Here is a 21,445-nt window from a genome sequence, read left to right as displayed (position 1 = left end):
GCTTGTATTAGGTGTGGGAGTCACCATCCGGGAGTACCATGCAAGGCCGGAGGGGGTTTGTGCTACAATTGCGGAAAAGCGGGGCATAAAGCCGCAAGTTGTCCAGAGAGGCAGAAACAAGGTGCTGGGAAGGCACAACAGACTGGTCGGGTGTTCACCACTTCAGCTGTAGGAGCTGAGGGATCCGAGACACTTATTCGAGGTAACTGTGAAATGGCTGGTCAAACTTTAAATGCTTTATTTGATTTGGGAGCATTACATTCATTCATTGCATTTGAGAAAGCCCATGAGTTAGGCTTGAAGATTGTAACCTTAGGTTATGATCTAAGAGTGTACAATGCTACCCATGAAGCCACGGTAACTAGGCTAGGATGCCCGGAAGTTTCCTTTAGGTTCAAGCAGCGTGATTTTGTTCATAATTTAGTCTGCTTGCCGATGATCGGTCTTGATCTTATCTTGGGATTGGATTGGTTATCTAAGAACCATGTCCTGCTTGATTGTTCTACAAAGTCGGTGTACTTTATGCCGGAAGATACAGAAGGGCCGGTCGTGGTGAATAATTATTACTTGAACTCGATGATGGTGAACTGTTTTGGAATCGAATGTCAGGGTATCATGTTGTTAACCGCGGGCGTTTCGGGAGATGATCAAAGGTTGGAACAGATTCCGGTTGTGTGTGAGTTTCCGGAAGTGTTTCCCGATGATATTGATGAGTTTCCACCTAACCGAGAGGTTGAGTTTGCTATTGAGTTGGTGCCCGGGGCGGGACCAATCTCAAGTGCTCCTTATAGGATGTCACCGTTAGAGATGAACGAGCTAAAGTCTCAGTTAGAGGATTTGTTGGGAAAGAATTTTATACGGCTAAGTGTCTCTCCGTGGGGTGCTCCAGTGCTACTAGTAAAGAAGAAAGATGGGAGTATGCGGCTCTGTGTGGATTACAGGCAGTTGAACAAGGTTACAATAAAGAATAAGTACCCATTGCCGAGAATTGATGATCTCATGGATCAGTTACCAGGAGCTGGAGTTTTATCCAAGATTGATTTGCGATCCGGTTATCACCAGATAAGGGTGAGGGGCGAGGATGTCCCTAAGACCGCTTTCAGGACTCGTTATGGTCATTACGAGTACACTGTGATGTCCTTTGGGTTGACGAACGCTCCTGCGGTATTCATGGATTACATGAATAGAGTTTTCCGTCCGTTTCTGGATAAATTCGTTGTTGTCTTCATCGATGACATACTGATTTATTCCAAGACCGAGGAAGAGCATGCGGAACACTTGAGGACCGTGTTGCAGATTCTAAAGGAGAAGAAACTCTATGCAAAACTGTCTAAGTGTGAGTTTTGGAAGAGTGAGGTGAAATTTTTGGGTCACGTGGTGAGTAAGAAGGGAATAGCCGTAGACCCAATTAAGGTGGAGGCTGTGATGGATTGGAAACAACCAACCACCGTAACAGAGATAAGGAGTTTTCTGGGTTTAGCTGGCTATTACCGAAGGTTTATCAAGGGTTTTTCACAGATAGCTTTGCCAATGACAAAGTTAACCCGCAAAGACACTCTGTTTGTTTGGACTCCTGAATGCGAGGAGAGCTTTCAGACATTGAAGAAAAAGTTGACCACTGCACCTGTGTTAGTGTTACCCGAGACGAATGAGCCATTTGAAGTGTATTGTGATGCCTCATTGAAGGGTCTAGGGTGCGTGTTGATGCAGCATCATAATGTGGTGGCGTATGCCTCACGACAGTTGAGACCTCATGAAGTTAGTTACCATACGCACGATTTGGAACTCGCTGTGGTTGTGTTTGCCTTGAAGGTGTGGAGGCATTATCTCTATGGGGTTAAGTTCCAAGTTTTCTCTGATCATAAGAGCTTGAAGTACCTCTTCGATCAGAAAGAGCTTAATATGAGACAGAGAAGGTGGATGGAATTGCTGAAGGACTACGACTTTGAGTTGCATTACCATCCGGGAAAGGCGAACGTAGTGGCGGATGCGTTAAGTCGGAAGTCATTATATGCGGCTTGGATGATGCTTCAAGAGGAGAAGTTGCTCAAGGGATTCGAGAGTCTGAAAATTGGTGCTCAAAAAGTATCCGGAACCTTGTGTTTGAGCAGATTAGAAATCTCAAGTGACTTTAAGTCCGAACTCCTAAAGGCTCATCAGAATGATGAAGCCTTATGGAAGGTGTTACCGGCTATTGAGCAAGGAAAACAGTGGAGAGTGTCGGAAGAAAAAGATGGGTTATGGAGATTCAAGGGTAGGATCATTGTGCCGGATGTTGGCACTTTGAGGCAAGATATTTTAAAGGAGGCACACAAAAGTGGATTCTCCATTCACCCGGGAAGTACTAAGATGTACCATGATTTAAAGGCGATGTTTTGGTGGCCGGGTATGAAGAATGACGTGGCGGAATATGTTTCAAAGTGCTTAACTTGTCAAAAGGTAAAGATTGAACATCAAAGACCTTCCGGGATGTTGCAACCTTTAGAGATTCCGCAATGGAAGTGGGAAAGTATTGCAATGGACTTTGTGTCGGGATTGCCATGGACTAGGGCTGGTTTTGATGCTATCTGGGTGATTGTGGACCGACTGACGAAGTCAGCTCACTTTTTGCCCATTCGGATGACTTAAACCCTTGAGGAGCTAGCACGGTTATACATAAAGGAAATTGTGAGACTCCATGGTGTACCTGCTACTATAATCTCTTATAGAGATCCTCGTTTCACTTCAAGGTTTTGGGGTGCATTTCAGAAAGCTTTTGGAACCCGATTAAGCTTGAGCACGGCTTACCATCCTCAAACAGATGGTCAATCTGAGAGGACGATCCAAACACTAGAGGATATGTTGAGAGCTTGTGTTTTGGACCAATCGGCGAGTTGGGATCGGTATATGCCGTTAGTGGAGTTTGCATACAATAATAGTTATCATGCGAGCATCGGAATGGCTCCGTATGAGGCCTTGTATGGGAGAAAATGTCAATCTCCGCTATGTTGGTATGAAGCAGGAGAGAAAAGCTTGTTGGGACCGGAAATGATAGCTGAGACTACTGAACAAGTCAAGAAAATCCGAGATAGGATGCTTACGGCGTAGAGTCGTCAAAAGAGTTACGCCGATCAGAGGCGAAAGCCCTTAGAATTTGAGGAAGGAGACCATGTTTTCCTTAAGGTTACTCTGACCACGGGGGTAGGTAGGGCGATTAAAGCAAAGAAGTTGAATCCTCGATACATTGGTCCATTTCAGATCCTAGAGAGGATTGGACCGGTGGCGTATCGGATGGCTCTACCACCTCATCTTTCGAACCTGCACGATGTGTTTCACGTGTCGCAGCTTCGGAAGTACACTCCTGATGCTAGCCATGTGTTAGAACCTGAGTTGGTTCAGTTAAGGGAAGATTTGACGCTTCCAGTGGCTCCGGTCAGAATTGATGAAACTAGTATTAAACGGTTGCGTGGAAAAGATGTTTCATTAGTCAAAGTGGCATGGAGTCGAGGCGGTGTTGAGGAACACACTTGGGAACTTGAGTCGGAGATGCGAACGGATTATCCGCATTTATTCTCAGGTAATTGCATTTGAATTTTGTGGGCAAAATTCCCAATTAGGTGGGTAGAATGTAAAATCCGGTTAATTAACGGCTAATTAACCCATAAATGAGAATTTATTCTAGAAAGCCTAAAATGTGATTTTTATGGCTAAATGTGATAGAGGAGACTGAGACGAGAATTTTGTACCAATTTTATAGAATTCGGACCAAGATTGGACCGAACGGGCCAAACCGGGCCAACTGGACCCAAAGTGGGCCCTTGGCCCAACATAACTAAACCAAAACCCTAGTTTTCAGCACTCTCTCTCCTCACACAACACCAAACACGCTGAAAAAGAGAGGAAATGGGGGAAAAACACTCTCTCAAACCTCTATCTCTCACTTGATCTTCAAACCACCATAACTTTTGATCTAGAGCTCCGATTGCCGCTCCGTTTGCGGCCACGCGTTCACCGCGGAGAGCTCTACAAAACCTATACAACTAATCTTGAGGTAAGCCACGTATTTCTGTTCGAAATTACAGCCCTTATTTTCGAGTTTCATGGGTAAAATGTTGAGATTTTGGGTTCTTTGATGTTATAGGACCCAACTCTCTTGAAGGAGAAGGTTAATCTTGTCTCCTTGGACCTTGGGTGTGGTAAGATTCTCAACCCTAGTGTAATTTTGTTGTTCTATGATGTTTGGGTTTTGAGATGTTGTGTATGGGTATGATGGTTGTGGCTTAGGTTGTGTATGTGTGGATATTGGAGCTTGATTGGTGACTTTGAAAAGCTTGGGAAGGGTTTGGTGGTGAAAAATCTGTCCTTGGAGGTATTGAGGCCTTGAGAGCTTGTGGATAAGTGGTTTGGAAGTGCTCCGGGGGAGCTTGGGAAAATCGGCTAAGGTATGGTTTCGGTTTCCCGTATCTAATATGTAATGTGGTAGGAAATACTTAGGCTAGAGGCCCTAAGATAGGCATTGAATTGTTGATGTTGTTGAATGATTGAGATATATGATGTGGTCATATATGTGATGATGATTATTGATGCCTTGCGGGTATGATCTATGAGAAATATGCATGTTGTGATATATGCTTGATGATTGGTTATGGTTGAATTGTGGGTTGAACCATGTTGATGGTGAGTATGATGTTGATTGTGTACAATAATGATTTATTGGAATTGGTGTTGTTGAGAATTGACATGAGGAATAGTATATGATATGTCAATGTGTTTGAGTTTGAGCCACTTGGGTGAAGTAGGGTAAAATGATGAGATAGTGATTTTGGTAATTGAGGTAATGTGTCAATGTGTGAGTTGAGGAGGCTTGATGTTGAATTTGATATATTTTGATTGATTTCAAAGAAAAGGGATGAAGTTGGCATGTTTTGATTGGTTTTGAAAAGAGTTGGAAATGGCTTGTTTTGAAAATGGCACTTTGTGGTTTTGTATGAAAATATGGTTTTTGGGCACACTTTGGCGGGACATAACTTGGACTACGGATCTCCGTTTTGTACCAAATCTGTTTAGAAATGAAATTCGATCCGGAATGTCCATGCCGTTCAAAGAACGGGTGAAAAATGATTTAAAGTGAGGAAGTTATGTCCGTTGGAAGATTGGGGTTTAAATCTGTGAATTCTGCAGCTTTTAACTTAGAAAATTTTTAGCAAAATGACCCCTTGCGCGTGGGCGCACTTGGCGCGTACGCGCCGATCTTCCAGAAAATGCCATCTACGCGTGCGCGTGGTGTGCGCGGGCGCGCCGATGGTGCTGCACCCAATACCCAGCCATTTTCCAGAGAGTTGTGCTAGAACCGTGCCAGCTTTGTGCCTGGGGCACGAGAGCACCCACGCGTACGCGTGGTTGACGCGTGCGCGTCGATTGGCAAATTTTTAATCCATGCGTTAGCGTGCATGACGCTTACGCGTCGATGAGTTTTTGAGGCCATCCACGCGTGCGCGTGGAGTGCGCGTACGCGTGGCCCTGTTTTCATCCCAAAGTTGATTTTTGAGTTTTAAAAGCCAAATCACATACTTCTAAGCCTCCGATCTCACCATTTATGTCTTAAATCATTATGACATGCCTAGCTATTAAAAAGGGGCTAGTGAATGAGGTAACTTGCGAGTGAAGCAAGGGAAAAATGAATGATCAATGAGGATCAAGATGATTATGTGAGATGCGGAGGATGGTGGTGGAAGTGCTTGTTATGCCATGGGCCGAAAGGCTATAATTGTTCATGAAACGGCTGGTTATGGATTTAACCGTGAGCCGGATGGCTGGTTATGGATTTAACCGTGAGCCGAAAAGGCTGTGTATGATATGAATATTGGCTGGTTCTGGACTGAACCGTGAGCTGGATGGCTGATATGGATGTTGATCCATGGATGAGAATTCATGCATGTTTATGCTGAATTATTGATAATTGAGATTTGCACTTCCACTATCAGAGGCACGAGATCCCTGGGAGGAAGCAGTGGCTAGCCACCACGTGCTCCAGGTGGAGGCTCGAGACTCTGTTGATCCTATGTCGTAAGTGTGGCCGGGCACTGTGAAAGATCCGGATGAGCTCGCCCCCGAAATATTCACCAGTGAGGGTGATGGATATGGATTATGTTTATGATCAAGTTTACAACGAGTATAACTCGAGTTGGGGATGCGCGACAGAGGGACAGTCCAATGGTTAGCAACCAGGACTTGTCGGGTTGGCTCTATAACCGACAAGATGATATCATCGGCCACTAGGGACAGGCATTCATCATATGCATACTATGTGAATTGTTTGAGATTGCCTATTTGACTGCATATTACTTGCTAATTGTCTAAATGTCTTAACTGCTCCTATTTGTATATTCTTTGTCTGATATAACTGTGTTTGCTATAATATACTCATGTTGGTGGTTGGGAGGTTTGAAGGAATTGGAAAGGGAAGTATTAGTTAGACTGAAGAATCTTTAGTCAGATGCCCTTATATGGTTTAGCTTGTTTATAAGCTTTGATATTATCTGGAGAAAGTTCTAGGATTGCCTTTGGCTTTCCTCTATTATTATGTATTATATATGTGGAAGCTGTTACCATGCTGGGGACCTCTGGTTCTCACCCATGCGGATTTTGTGGTTTTCAGATGCAGGACGTGAGGTTTCCTGCTGAGGCATGCTGGAGACTTCTAGATTTGCGAAGATCTTTTGTTCTCGGGTCTATGTTTCGGTTTATATGTTTTGCTTAGATAGTTTTATCTCCATTAAATAATACAAACTGTGATGACTCCTCTTATGGGAGATCTTGGAGAATAAGTTTTATGTATTTGTGTCCCTTTGGGTTTCCTTTGGGGTTTTCCTTATTTTATCATATGTATATATTGCTATGCTCGGACCGGTTATCTTCGCAGCCGGATTTTGAGTCTTGATATTCCTGTTTTTGACACTCCTTTGTATATATATAATCTCGCGTTGGTTTATCCTTGTTCGTTACGTTATCGATCGGAGTGTTGCGCTTTTGAGTTGCGGTTTTTGTTTACCCCTTTTTCTACAAAGGCTCCTAGTTATAATCAATCATTCATACTACTATACGTACTAAATTTTTATTTTAGAGGTCGTAATACTTTGCCATCTCTGAATTATGACTTAAGCATAAGACGCTGTATGGTAGGGTTTTACACATAACAAGTCTCAATAATATCTTAAAAAACTAACGATAACATAATAATAGAAATAAAAGTATAGGTTAATTAAAATAAATAAATAAATAATATTTTGAACATAAAATATTTATTAAATAATAATAAAACTTGAATAATATAAAAATGTATAACAAATTGAACATGTTATAAGTATAATTGAAAATATAATAAAAAATAATAATGTTATAGCACATTGTGCGATTTGGATTGGATTGGATCGATTATGAAAAATAGATTCGAAATCCAATCCGATCCAGCGGTTTGCAAAAGTTAGAATCCAATCAAATCCAAATTAGTGCGATTTTAATCGGTTTTCGATTTAAATTGAATTGGATGAGCGGTTTAATTTGGATCAATTTGGATTTGAACACCTATAATCCCAACTACTCAACTAGATAATTGAACTTATCTTGATTGGATAAGATTGAGTTTTCTTTCCCAATTTAGTAATGGGATGAAAAAATAAATGTATTAATAATTATGTTGATACATATTAAAATTAGTTATTAATATAAAATATATAGTAAAATATAAAATATATATTAAAAATAAGTTAAATAATACGTATATTTATACACACAAATTTATAATAATTAATTTTAATGACTGATTTTAATGTACACATAGTCATCTAGCATTAATTTAAGGGTAAATGGCAGCAATAAGCCAGCTTGCATGAGATTTTACATGATTAAGCCAAATGGAAAAATGAGATATGGATCAACCAAAAAATGTCTCTATATAATTCGAATCAACTCCATTCGAACTAAGAAGTTTAGTAATTCGAATCAACCCGATTCGAATTAGTAAGGGAGTTTGCAATCTTAGTAGTTCAAATCACCCTAATTCGAATTATGTATGGGGATTTCTAATCTACCTGATTCGAATTATATGGTGAGGAATTCGAATTATAGTTCGAATCTAGCTGATTCGAATTGTGTGTATTTAATTTGAAAATGGTTGTTTCGAATTAAGAAGCCCCAAACGTGTATAAATATGGTGTGAACGTGAATTGAGTCAATTTGAGTGAGACCAAATGCCTAGTGAAGAGAGTTTTATAGTGTTGGTGCATTATAGAGGGTCGATTAAGAGAAAGACACGCTCCGGTGCGAAGTTTACTGATAAAGATCCTTTGAGTATTTTTATGAGATCAACGACGAGATTCGATGACTTTTTGAATTCTATAATACAGAAACTTGGGCTGCAAGGCGTGAAACAGGTTCAGAAGCTATTCTATCACATTCTGATCTCAGTGCTTAGAGATGACGTGAAGTACGATTCTTTCGTTATAGGGAGTGACGAGGATTTGCAAGTCCTGTTCCATTGTTGTCGCCAGTTTCCCAAGGCCAGGACACCTAAGTTGTTGACAAAGTTGGTTGATGTGGTATCTAGTTCGGGAGGTTCGAATCGGAATACCCAAACTCTAGGCACCGTAGCCGGTTCTAGCTCGAGACCCGTTGGTGCATGTTCGTCCGTGCCCGTGAATGCACCTAGGGACGAGCCTGTCGCATCCCTGTCGTTCGCCATTGATCTCAACTGCAATGGTGGCGGAGAGGTTGGTATCGTGGAGAGGGTGCTGATTTTTTTTACAGTGTGGGACACCGACTGGGATCGGTGATGCATTGCTAGATGATGATGGCGATTATGATGTGGAGCCTGACCTCATTGCTGATGATAGTGACGATGACATTGCAGCGAGTAACTCAGCTGGGGTTGGTGGTGGTTCTAGCTCTGGGACTCAGCAGTACCCTCTGCATTTTTCATCTTTAGACTTGGATGCATGAGACAAGAAGGGGTTCCTGTGGAACCCACTGGATTTGGTGCTAGAGATACCCAGGGGACTGTGGGTCTTACAGAGTTTCAGGTTGGTCAGCAGTTTCAGGATAAAGAGGAGGCTGTGTTAAGCCTGAAGACATATAGCATCCGACGCGGGGTACAATACAAAGTGGTGGAGTCCGATTATCGCCAGTACGTAGGGAAGTGTTATGAGTTTGGGAACGGGTGCACATGGTTGATTAGGCTAAGTCTCTGGCAGCGCAAGGGTATTTGGGAGGTAAAACGATACAATGGACCTCATACTTGTCTCGCGACGTCGATATCGAGCGATCACAGGAGTCTTGATTATCATGTGATCTCGGCTTTCATCATGCCAATGGTTAGAGCTGATGCATCCGTGTGCATCAAGATACTGCTGAATACGACAGAGGCACACTTTGGGTTCAGGTCGACTTATAGGAGGGTCTGGTTGGCCAAGCAGAAGGCTGTCGCCTATATTTATGGAGATTGGGATGAGTCATACAACAATCTGCCGCGGTGGGTCTTGGGAGTGCAACTGACGATGCATGGTAGTGTTGCAGTGCTGAGGACGAGTTTTATTCTAGTGGGGAGCAGGTGGACGGTTCGCAAGCCTATTTTCACCGGCTTTTCTGGACATTCCCACCATGTATTGAGGCATTTCGGCATTGTAAGCTGTTGGTGAGTATTGATGGGACCCACTTGTACGGTAAATATAGGGGTACGTTGCTCGTTACTATTGCATAAGACGGGAACTCCAACATCCTGCCTATTGCATTTGCACTCGTGGAGGGTGAGAATGCGGTGTCCTGGTCATTTTTTCTATCCCATCTCCGCCAGCACGTGACCCTACAATTGGGTATCTTGGTGATATCAGATAAGCACAACGGTATCAAGGTTGCACTTGAGGCTGCCGACAGAGGATGGCTACCACTTGCTGTATACTGTGCATTCTATATTCGACTTGTGGCCGCAAATTTTGCCCTCACATTCAAGGGTAAGGATGCAAGGAGACTTCTTGTGAATGCAGCGTATGCCAAGACTGAGGTAGAATCCGATTACTGGTTTGATATTCTACGGTCTGAAGACCCTGCCATGTGTGACTGGGAAAACAGGATTGACTATTCATTGTGGACTCAGCATCGGGATGAGGGTAGGAGATTCAGACATATGACGATAAATATCTCCGAGTGTGTTAATTCCATCTTGAAGGGAGTCAGGAACCTTCCAGTATGCTCTCTAGTGAAGGACACTTATGGGAAGGTTGGCAGAGCTATTCGTTCAAAGCACATGATCCACTCGGCTCTCCCAATGAAGGTGCCAGAACTGCAAGCTATTCGGGAACCAATGATCACCACCTCTGCCATCCTTGGACATCAAAAAGTCGATGTCCACGGCGGGCTGGGGTCGGGAATGTACTCCACCAAATTGTGGTAGCACCCGATCTATCTGGTGCCACTCTATGACGGCAAAATATATCAGCGCTGTCACACACCTCCATAACGCTGTATGCCGAGGCTCCAATATCTCCGGATTCACAACCTGAAGAACGTCAGGAGAGCTGTACGACATCCAAATAAACTGCGAATACAAACCATCAACGTTTAGCCAAGAACACTTGCTAATCTGAAATAGTATAAATCAGAAGGAGTGGTTGATATACTTACATCCACAACCTGTAAGAGGTCTATCCTGAGCCTCCATATCTGCACTCGAGGTCCCTTCTCGCTCGCTGTAGAATTGTGACCTGACCACCTGCAACACACGCCCCATGTTATCACGAAATGAAAATAACACCAAGTAATATAACAGTATAAACGTAGATATAATAAAATAATAGTAGACAGTAGAATAAATTAACAATACCTCAAGGCCAAGAGCCAGCTGAACGTATCATATCCAGCGGGTCTAAATCCAGGAAAGCGCTAGAAGATCCATGACTGAAGTAACTGTAATGGTCCGGATAACTTCACCACATGTCTGTTTGCCACGCGGCACATGCACCGGTATAACCAAGAGAGAGCAGCTGATCCCCAGCTGTAGCCACCCATGTCCTCAAGCCTAGCTACGCATGGGAGCCACCTAATGTGAATGCGGTTGCTGGACTTATCGGTAAATAGCTGAGTCCCTAACAGCATCATGATATAGGCCCAGGCATACCTCCTAACTGTGGGCTCATTGGCTCCCTTAGGGAGCTCTCCGAAGGTCTCTTGGAACCAACTGCAGTTCACTGCAAACTTCTGGATTTGGTTCGTAGGAGGTAACACACCCAGCAACTCCTGGAACCACACCCAAGCTGGTTGACCACCCTGGATGTACGTCTGGAAATCTATCAGGCAACCACTAACATAACGTTCATCAATCGTCAATCTTAACTGGTACGCCACGTCCTGCAGTATAATAGTACACTCCCTGAATGGCATATGAAACGTGTGCATCTCCAGACGCCAACGCTCAACGTATAAGCTGACCATCTACAAGTACGGAAAATACCTCTCGTCCAGACGCATACCCTGCTGTCGTCGCATGCTCGAGATACATCGTTGGGGCTGCAAAGATAATGTACCAAAAAATAAAAACCACTTAAATCATTCACTAACAAAAGATCATTCACTAACAAAACCACTAATAAAACCACCAACAAAACTACTAACAATACCACTAACAAAACTACTAGCAAAACCACTAACAAAACCACTAACAAAACCACTTACAAAACCACTAACAAAATTACTTACAAAACCACTAACAAAACTACTAACATCATTCACTAACAAAACCAATAACAAAACCACTAACATCATTTACCCCTTAAACTACTAACAAAACCCCTAATAACAAAACCACTAACATCATTCACTAGCAAAACCACTAACAAAACTCCTAAAATCATTCACTAACAATGCCACTAACATCATTCACTATCAAAGCCATTAACAAAAAATATATATATAAAATAAGTTATTCACTCCTATTTTAAAAGAACAAGTTCGCACTAACCTCTTTGTTGATGACACTAGCTATATGGACTACTCCATCCAAACGATAAAGTCGGTCCGGATTATCTCCTATCGGCTAAATATTCTGCTCAAGCCTTTGTTGGAGTCGTTTTGGGTCATTTTTTCTAGGATTTAGTGGGGTATGCATTTGGAATAGAGGTTCGAATGAGGTTAGTTCGAACTCCTTATATAGGCAAAACATGGAGTAATTCGAAACAACCTGTTTCAAATTACTATGGGCACCACAAATTGCGTAGTTCGAACCTAACCCATTCGAATTAGTGTGTGTTAGTGTGTGTGTGTGTGTGTGTGTGTGTGTGTAATACAAATCAGTTTGATTCGAATTAGTGTGTGTGTAATTTGAATCATGTTGATTCGAATTAGTGCTTGAGTGTGTGTGTAATTCGAATCAGTATGATTTGAATTACTATAAATGTGTAATTCGAATTGCACTAATTCAAACTATATAAAAAATGTTCTTGGTGGAACCTTGTAACATTTTCTACTTTGGTGGAATCGTGTACATATACCCAATACTTGGTTTATATGCGTCATTTGCCCTTAATTTAATTGGATTATAGGAGGAGAATAACAAAGTCTATAATTTGACTATTTGAAATAGCAATATTGCAATTTCAATGAAAAAAAATTTATTAGCTAAGTTTGGTTTTTTATTTTTATTTTTAGTATTTTTATTTTAAAAATTTTATTATTTATTTTAAATATGGGTGACAAATGAGATAACCCATCCTACCCTACCTCGCGTTGAGCGTTGAGCCTACTTTAGGCAGATTGGCCTGTCCTATTTGTCCCACTTAATTAAGTGATTCTATAATACGATTTTATCTCGCTTAATAATAGGCTGATAAGAATATTTTTTATCCGTTTTTTCAAGTCTTGGTCTAAAATCTTCATAATTTTATCAAAACAAATATTATTATAAACTAAGTTGATAAGATTTTTTTAATAGGTATTGAGTTGAGCACTTTGAAAAAAAATTAAGTAGACATTCTGTAGGCTTGTCTGTTTCACCTCACTAATGTCCTTAAGTTAAGTTAGTGAGATGGGTTAGAAGAATTTTTTTTCTTTAAGGGGAATTCAATTTTTTAATTCGGCCTTCTTTTTTGACAAGTTAAACAAGTTATTTTGGCGGGCTTCAACTCATTTGTTGTCCCTAATTGTAAAAACATGAGTTACAAATTCATACCACCTGTAACACCCTACCACACTAAGCTTTACACTTAAGTCATAAAACAGAGGTGGTGTGGTATTACGACCTCTAAAATAAAATGAGCACATATAATAACAGAAGAATTATAATATGCTAGGAGCCTTGAAGAATAGAGGAAATAAAAAAAATCGCGAATATAAAAGCTCAACACTCGAGAAATGAGTTAACTTGCGTGCTACGAAAGCTACAGCTATCAAGTGTAAAGTAACCCAAAACAGGAACAGAGAGTCAAAGATACAAAATAACGAGCTTCTGACTCAGCCTGCGAAGTCAAGACTGGCCAGAGAATATACACACATATATACATATATATACATATCCAAAACCCAAATGTACATAAACAAAATTCTGCCTCTCCAAACACCTCTAGGAGGATCAAAAAGAATAAGTTATGTGGAGAATAAGCTAAGTACATATATATACATCATAGCATAACAAAATAACCCAGTAACCACTCCACTTCAAAAGTCCAGACGCCTAATGAGATGCCTCTCGACCTGCATCTGAAAAATAACAACATAGTATGGAATGAGAACCGGAGGTTCTCACTATGGTAAAGGTACCACACACATAATATATAAGGTCCTGGGAATGCCAGAGGCAATCCTAGAACGCCGACACTCAGATTGTAGAGCTTAAAGTATTAAACAGAAGTCATAAAAGGTAGTTTGCTAAGGATATTTAAACCTAACTTAACTTTAAATATAAATCTCATTCTGCCATTCCTCTTTACCTCCAACTCCATCATGCATTTTCACAGACAACTAAACAGACAAAGACAAGCACAAGAAGGTTACAAGTACTGCAGATAATAAATATACATTTAACATGGCAAGTACATTTAGGCACACCTAGTTAATACACAAGCAAGTCATTCAAGTAATATGCATATGATGCATGCCTGTCCTATGGATGATGAGGCTCATCTGTCGGTTATCCAGCCAACCCGACAAGTTTGAATTGTCCTTAGACTGTCCCCCGACGTACATCCTCAAGAGTCTATGCATAGCTTTTTCTCAAATAATCAATATTGCTCAATGGGGGTAACATTTTCGGGAATTTATATAGTGCCCGGTCACACTTACGTCGTAGGGTCAACAGAGTATCGAGTTTTCTACCTGGTACACGTGGTGGCAAGCCACGGCACTTTATCCAGAGAATCTCATATCTCAGATCATTCAAATTCATAAGCCATATAAATAATTCAATTATAATTCATCAATATCCACATCATTCAGAATTGCATCTCATTCATCGTCATACATTAAACATATTTAATCCTTATCCTTCATTATCACACCTCTCATTCCGTCCATCAATAGTTCCAATTCAAAACATAATTCATTCTTTTCTAAGAATCAAACTTCAAACTTAAAACATACTCATTTTCTTAATAACTCTAAATCAAACCATATAACCTTTAAATCTAAATCTTTTTAGATAATCATATAAACAAGATCTCTAATTTTTATAAAATTTTGGCAACACCTCCTCTAAAACTCAGACTTTGCCACCCTTTTCGGGTCCAAACCTGCTTTCTTTTTAATTCAACACACCCTTCCTCATCACCATAACAGTCACCACAATAAATCTACCTCAGATCAACAATTATACTCATACAATATTCAAATCCAACAACCAAAATTCAACTAAGGATCATAGTTCACTAATCCTAGGCTTCTAACACAAAATACCTCAAATCAATAATTCACCAAATTATTAGTTAATCAACAAGCACCAAACCAACCATGTTCATCAATAATAACATTTAACCATAATTCTCTCCAAATTAACATAACAACATTCAACATCCAAAATTAATAACTAATTATCCAATAAACGTCAACCAAATATATTCATCGACAAATTACTAAACATTAAACATACACCTGCATTCCAACCTATCCTATGGTCGTCTAGCCTAAGTTTTCACAGAAAATTATATATTAAATGCAAGAAACCTAAACAATACCTTAGCCGATTCCCAGGTATTATTCCAAGACAATTTTTCTAAAAGAACACAGCCCTCAAAACCTCAACTAATCCGCTTCCTCCAAGTTCCAGTATTCACAATTTCAAGCTCCAATTATTTATTCACAACCTAATACACATTCATAACACATATATACCCAATTTAATACTCAAAGCTCAAATTCAATGAAAATAAAATAGAATTATCGTATCCTCATCTTACCCAAGCTTCACATAAGTAAGAGTGAACGTTTTCCTCAAGCTAATTGGATCCTAAAACATCAGAAATCAAAGAAATTCAACATTCCCACTTAAAATTCGAAAATTGGGGGAAGAAAAAGCTGAGAGTGATTAAGCAAGTTACCAATAAAATTGTTCCGGTAGAAACGTAGAGCTCGACGCGGTGAACGCGTGGCCGTAAACGGTGCGACGATCGGAGCTCGGACGAAGGAGTTACGTGCGTTGGAAAGTAACGTAAGGTTAGGGAAGGTTTTCTTCTCTCCCCTGCTATGGCTTCAGTGTATCATTTGCTGAAATGGGGAGGAAGAAACCGTAATTCACTTAAACGTGCTGGGCTGGTTGGGCCCATGGGCTCGATTCAACCGGTTCGGCCCGTTCAGTTTAATTTTGGACCGTTTTTTTCAAAATTAGTGTCAAAATTCTCGTTTCGATGAGCTCTATCCTAATTTGATATAATATTTACATTTCTAATCTTTCTTATTAAAAATTAATTTATTGACTAATTATCTTCTAATTAATCGGGGTTTACACCACCAGCATATATAAAATGATTAGCTCATGTATCATTTTGTATTACAACAAATTTAATTTATATCCACGAGTGTAAAAGTCCATAATTTTGTGTTTTTAAATTAGTGACTTATGAAATATGTCCAAAAAAATTCATGAAATATTTCATGGCTGTCAAAGGTAATGATGTCGAGACTCTTTTTAAGATAGCGTCCGACTTCTATTGGTGTCTAGGTGCCGCCGTCTGAATTTCTCATGAGGAGGTGGATGTGATACCTGTAAGAGACTCCAATGCTTAAATTAGCAAGGATTTAAGCAGGTTTTTAGTAGATTGGATTCTAAATATACCCAAATGTGTCAATATATTTATAGTAGAATCAATAACAATTTTTCTGACTTTGTTTGGCTTAAGCTAAAGGACATGCGTTTGTGTTTAGTGTAATGACATGGTTCATAAGGGGTATTATTTAAGGGAAAAACAATAAAAGGATAATGTTTTTGCATTTTTAATAGCCTATTAATAAAAATATGACCTAGTTTATAGTGCTAAATATCTTCATCAATGGAATTATTAGTAGTATTAGCAGTGATGGTTGATGAAGTACTGTCTAAATTTACTGTATGTGTAGTTTTTAGTTGATAGTTGGTGGAAGATGTCTCTTGATTCAAAATGTATAGTCCACCTCTTTGTTTAGCATGATTAATCATCATTAAGAAAAGATTGTCCTGTACCTTATAATGTATATTTTTAAACAAAAATTTACAAGATAAGAGGTCAGTAGCTTTTGATACAGAGATTAAATTAAATTTTAAAAATGGAACATAAAGAACATTGATTAAAATAAAATCTTGTGATAGTACAACAGTTCCACAAATATTGATAATTATTTTAGTGCCATTGGGGTATTTGATTAAAACAGGATCCACAACATTGTAATTTTAAAATTTTTTTAAGGAGAATGTGACATGTGTAATAGCATTAGTATTTATTATCCAACTATTTAGATATAAGGATATATGAGGTGTGGAAGGTAATTTATACGGTAAAGAGCTAAATATGTACAGATTTACAAATATTCTATGTGATGCAATGAAAAATGTACACGTGCCTCGAATCACGTCCAGCATTGAGACACAGATGTCAGAGCCAACAGTTTCGTTGCAGGGCTTGCCGCATAGGTTCGCATGGTTTAGTTGAGCCTTCCAGAGTTTATGGCGTAAAGGAAAATACTCTTATGGCTCAGTTAAAAAAGTTTTACATTGGCCTTCACCATTTTTTTCATGGATTTTTTAATTATATTGGATTGATTGTATGCTGAAGTTATGTCAAAAAAATAAGTTAATGTAGATATTTATGTCTAAAAAAAAGAGGTTAATGCTTATCTAAGAAGATAGAAAATCATCCAAGAGGATAGCAAATGGCCGGGCAGAATTAAAAAAAAAAAAAAAAGAAATGACCACCCGAAAAATAAATAGAAGAATAGAGGAAATGCCTCTGGATTCTTTTCACCTTTTTTATGTAAAATGATTAAGTTAATATACGATTAATTCAATATTTATTTTACATCATATTCTTCTGGCGATCGATGGTGAAGAATCGATCATGTTGAACTCTTTGAATTTTCAAAACATGGATAATAAGACAATAATAGCTAAGTTTCCGTGAGTTGTCACTACACCATGAAATTGTGATTGTGGTTGTAATCATTCTAGTCTTCTATAGTACACAAACAAAATAATCCAGAATCTTTACTTTAAAAACTACTCTACCTAATTGCCAATTTTGACATGAAACTATAATTAAAAAAAAATCCTATGCAAAATAGTAAAACACATATTAAAGCTATCAATATTAAAGTTATCAATATGGATATGTGTCACTTAACTTGCTAATTAGACTTTAAAAAATTATACATGTCAAATGGAGTATAAGATAATTGACTCTAGTTGATGATTTGAGAAATCTGTAATTGACTCTAGTTGATGATTTGAGATAATAAAATATTGTAATGAGTACTCATTAATTAAAATTTAATGAATATTTTTATTTTTTAGTAATTTATATACATTGAGAATGTCCGATAAAAATACTGATAAATAAAAATATTGATTAAAAAAAGTAAAAAATTGATTGTAAAATTATTTTTTAATCTTTTAATTTTGGAGATTGAGTTTAGAGTTTAAATTAAAATTCAGAATTTAAATTAAAAATTAGAATTTAAAATTTAATATTTAAATTTTATAATAACAATATAATTAAAAAAATTGATTGATATTTACTAAAAATTATTAATTTTTTAATTGAACTCAAAGAAAAAAAATATAACAATAATATCCCAAACTGTTAATATTATATATTTTAGGTTGTTATTGAGTTTGATTTGACCTTAAACTTGTTAAAGGACATGACGATTTTTTAAAAGTTACTTATATGTAATATGCCAAATTTATTTAATGTTTACAAGTATTCAAAATGAAAAATGCTATTTGTACACCAAAATCAGCTACTAAAATCAGCCACTAATATATTTGTGTATAAATATATGTATGGTTTAATTTATTTTTAATGTATATTTGTATTCCAATATGTATTTTATATTGATGGTTAATTTTGGTGACTGATTTTGGTGTACACATAACACAACCTATTTAAAATATACAAAAATATTTATAATAAAATATAATAAATTTAAAATATTTATTTATATTTTAACAAGTACAGACAAGCCAATAAAATTTATTAGTGAGTCTGAATTTGATCTATTAACATATTAAATTTTTATAATAGCGTGAGTCTAAGCCTATTTTGTAACAAATCATGTTAGACTAAGCCAAGTACAGATCAAATTATAGGCCTATAATAAACTAAGAGCCCGCCTAACCTATTTTTATCCTTAATTGTTCTTCTTACTCAAATTTGATTTTTTTTTCGTTTAACTTTATAGAATAATTGGCTTTTTTGTTGTAATTGTTAGAGTACATCATATTCATCAAATTCTATCTCTAATTGTATTTGTTGATCTATGTATATTTATCAAATATTTACTTGTACCTAAATATTTTAATGAATTTTAATATATTTTATAATTTTTTATTTTTTGACATTTTTCTTGCAACATTTATATGATTTTGTTGTGTTCTTATTTTGTTTCAATCAAGTTTTGATATTTTGCACTTGAAGAAAAAGATCAACCTCTTTTTTTATAAAAAAATGAATGCTAATCTATATAAAATTGTTTGAGGTGTTTTATTCAATTTTTTATACTAATTTTAATTTTTTATTCATTCTAATAAACTATATTTAGTGTTCGGTTACTCGGGGTTTCAGACGGGTTGGAGAGGTGTTCCGGGTGAGGAGGTGGAAATCAACATGGATCTGAATCTGTGCGCGAGATGCGTAGGTAGACAATCTTTCGAGCTGTTTGTGAAGTGAGGGGGGAGCCACCTGCAATAACACTCCGACGCCCAAGTCAGAAAGTATACAGGCAGCTATGAGAATAACGGCAGTAATGACGTACCTTGAGAGAGGGGTAAAATTCTTTTCATATATACCCTGTCAGTAGGGCAGATCCTACAAAAGAGGTCTCCTTTCAAAATGTTTCCTCCCCCAGCTGTCATGTAGTTGACAGCAGGAGTGCAGGTGTCCAAGTCGTGGTCGGATGCGGGGGCCCTATTGGGTCGGGTCGTCCCGTACACAGAACCTAGTCGGACCGTACAGATTGAGCCGGACCGTAAAATTTAATATTTTTATTTTTCATATTTTTGTAAATCTTTTATTCGTTTTATATTTTCATTATCCTTAATATTTTGCATATAATTTATAAAATATTTATTTTTTACTCTATTATATATAAAACTATCTTTTTTTAAAATTAAGTTTAGAGTTAAATTTTAGATGCTATTATGCATGATTAAAACTTATCTATTTTTATTTTTCGTTGTCCATGTTGTTGACTATTTGCTTGTACGAATAATTTAAAAAAAAATTGGTGATATCCAAAGGGAATTTATGTGGTGTAGTAGTCTAAATTTTTAATAAATTGAATTGTATAGTTAATACCTAAATTTTAGATATTTGGATATTTTATTATTCCAATTTATTGTAGGAACTAAAAAATTATATTATTATACTCAACAAAAAATAAATTTTGAAGGTTGTGGTAGGTTTAGAGAAAGGGAGTTGAATCTATGCCTTCCTTTTAAGTTACTGAAATGACCCTTTAAAACAAACTTTTAATTCTGATTCTGTTTGAACTCAGCAGCGAAAAATTTATGAGACAATTTATTTTTATCTCATAAATATCAGAAAACAGAACACAACAGAGAAGAGAGAAGCTAACACCAGCATGTATCCTGGTTCGGTTGCCTTGTGCGATGCAACCTACGTCCAGTCTCCTCCACAACAATGGAGGAATTTCCACTATAGTTAAAAGTATTACATACACCAATTCCACATGATTGACATAATCCTTTCACACTCAAGTTCTAACCTAACTTGACATTGGCTATGCTAATACCTAACTCTTTACTCTTAGTGCTAACCTAACTAAGAAAGGAATACCTCACAGGTACAAGATACGAGACATAGACATACCTAAAGAAATCTGAAAATAACTCTAGGCTAGTGTATCACTCAGCCTCTTTTCACTCATGGCTTTTACTTGAGCTCTCTCAATATGCCTTTTCACTCAAGAAATTACAGAAAGATAAACATTGAAAAGTAAATTACAATCTGTAAAACATGAAGGAGATTGACTTCAACAACAGCCTCTTTGCTATGTGATAAACCAGATTTGCAAGCCTCTGATTTTGTTCTTTAATATTGGCCGAATGCTTCTTTGAAAGAAAGCATTATCCAAGTAGAGGAACTTCTTCAGGGAACTCTTCACAGAAAATAACTCACCAAACTTTGGTTTTCTCTCCTTACCTTCTGAATGAACATCAAGCTTCTTTTATCTCCTTGCATGTTGCTTGGTTGCTTTTCCTAGGTCAACTTCTTGAGCCTTGAGCTTCACCAACCCAGCCGTTCACTTTTTTCCAGTAATCCTCAAAATAAGAACTTCGCTTCTGACTTCTCTATCTTAACCGAAAGCATAAAACAGTAACCACAAAAATTTTCCAATGGTAAACCGAATCTGAGCTATTGAGAAACTACTTGGTCCCCAAGAATCACTTGTGACCGTAGATACACAGCAGTGAAGAACAAAAATTAACTTTTCTTTGTATCCCATTTCGGACTGAACAGAGAGTTGGGAAGAGAAGAAGAAGATATGATGCATGTATAAGGAAATGGGTTACCTTTTAGCTTCTGATCTTTTTCTTGATATGGTTTGAAATGGTTGATTAGTCCTTACCCTTCCTTGCTTAATCTTCCCTTTCCTTCTTCTTCCGTGGCCACCTTAGGAACTAAGCTCTCTTTCTTACTTTTTCTGAGTTCTAACCATGAGAGAGCAGGTAGACGTTGCTTTTGGTGAAAGCTGATTGGAAGGCTTTTTGAACTGAGAGAGG

At 37.9% G+C, this 21,445-nt stretch overlaps 2 protein-coding genes across 2 annotated transcripts; both read left to right on the top strand.

Annotated features, from left to right (window-relative positions):
• The first annotated feature begins 8,228 nt into the window (after positions 1-8,228).
• Positions 8,229-8,976, top strand: LOC130981240 (uncharacterized). Its single transcript, XM_057904846.1, has 2 exons — positions 8,229-8,747; positions 8,785-8,976. The coding sequence occupies exons 1-2, from the start codon at positions 8,229-8,231 to the stop codon at positions 8,974-8,976; spliced, it is 711 nt and encodes a 236-aa protein (XP_057760829.1).
• On the top strand, positions 8,973-10,423 carry LOC130981239 (uncharacterized). The gene is made up of 2 exons (XM_057904845.1): positions 8,973-9,663; positions 9,735-10,423. Exons 1-2 carry the CDS (start codon positions 8,973-8,975, stop codon positions 10,421-10,423), a joined length of 1,380 nt encoding a protein of 459 aa, XP_057760828.1.
• The last annotated feature ends 11,022 nt before the right edge of the window (positions 10,424-21,445 follow it).

This window comes from Arachis stenosperma, chromosome 5 (assembly GCF_014773155.1).
Source record: "Arachis stenosperma cultivar V10309 chromosome 5, arast.V10309.gnm1.PFL2, whole genome shotgun sequence".
Classification (NCBI taxonomy): domain Eukaryota; kingdom Viridiplantae; phylum Streptophyta; class Magnoliopsida; order Fabales; family Fabaceae; genus Arachis; species Arachis stenosperma.
The sequence above is the reverse complement of the archived record's forward strand: the minus strand, read 5'-3'. Positions and strand labels throughout refer to the sequence as shown.

Bases quoted from the DNA above. Each gene is read 5' to 3' on its own strand.
- LOC130981240 (XM_057904846.1), top strand. From the start codon at position 8,229: ATGCCTAGTGAAGAGAGTTTTATAGTGTTGGTGCATTATAGAGGGTCG. The intron at 8,748-8,784 runs GTTGGTATCGTG...TTTTTTTTACAG, and splicing joins ACTGCAATGGTGGCGGAGAG to TGTGGGACACCGACTGGGAT.
- LOC130981239 (XM_057904845.1), top strand. From the start codon at position 8,973: ATGAGACAAGAAGGGGTTCCTGTGGAACCCACTGGATTTGGTGCTAGA. The intron at 9,664-9,734 runs GTTGGTGAGTAT...CTATTGCATAAG, and splicing joins GCATTTCGGCATTGTAAGCT to ACGGGAACTCCAACATCCTG.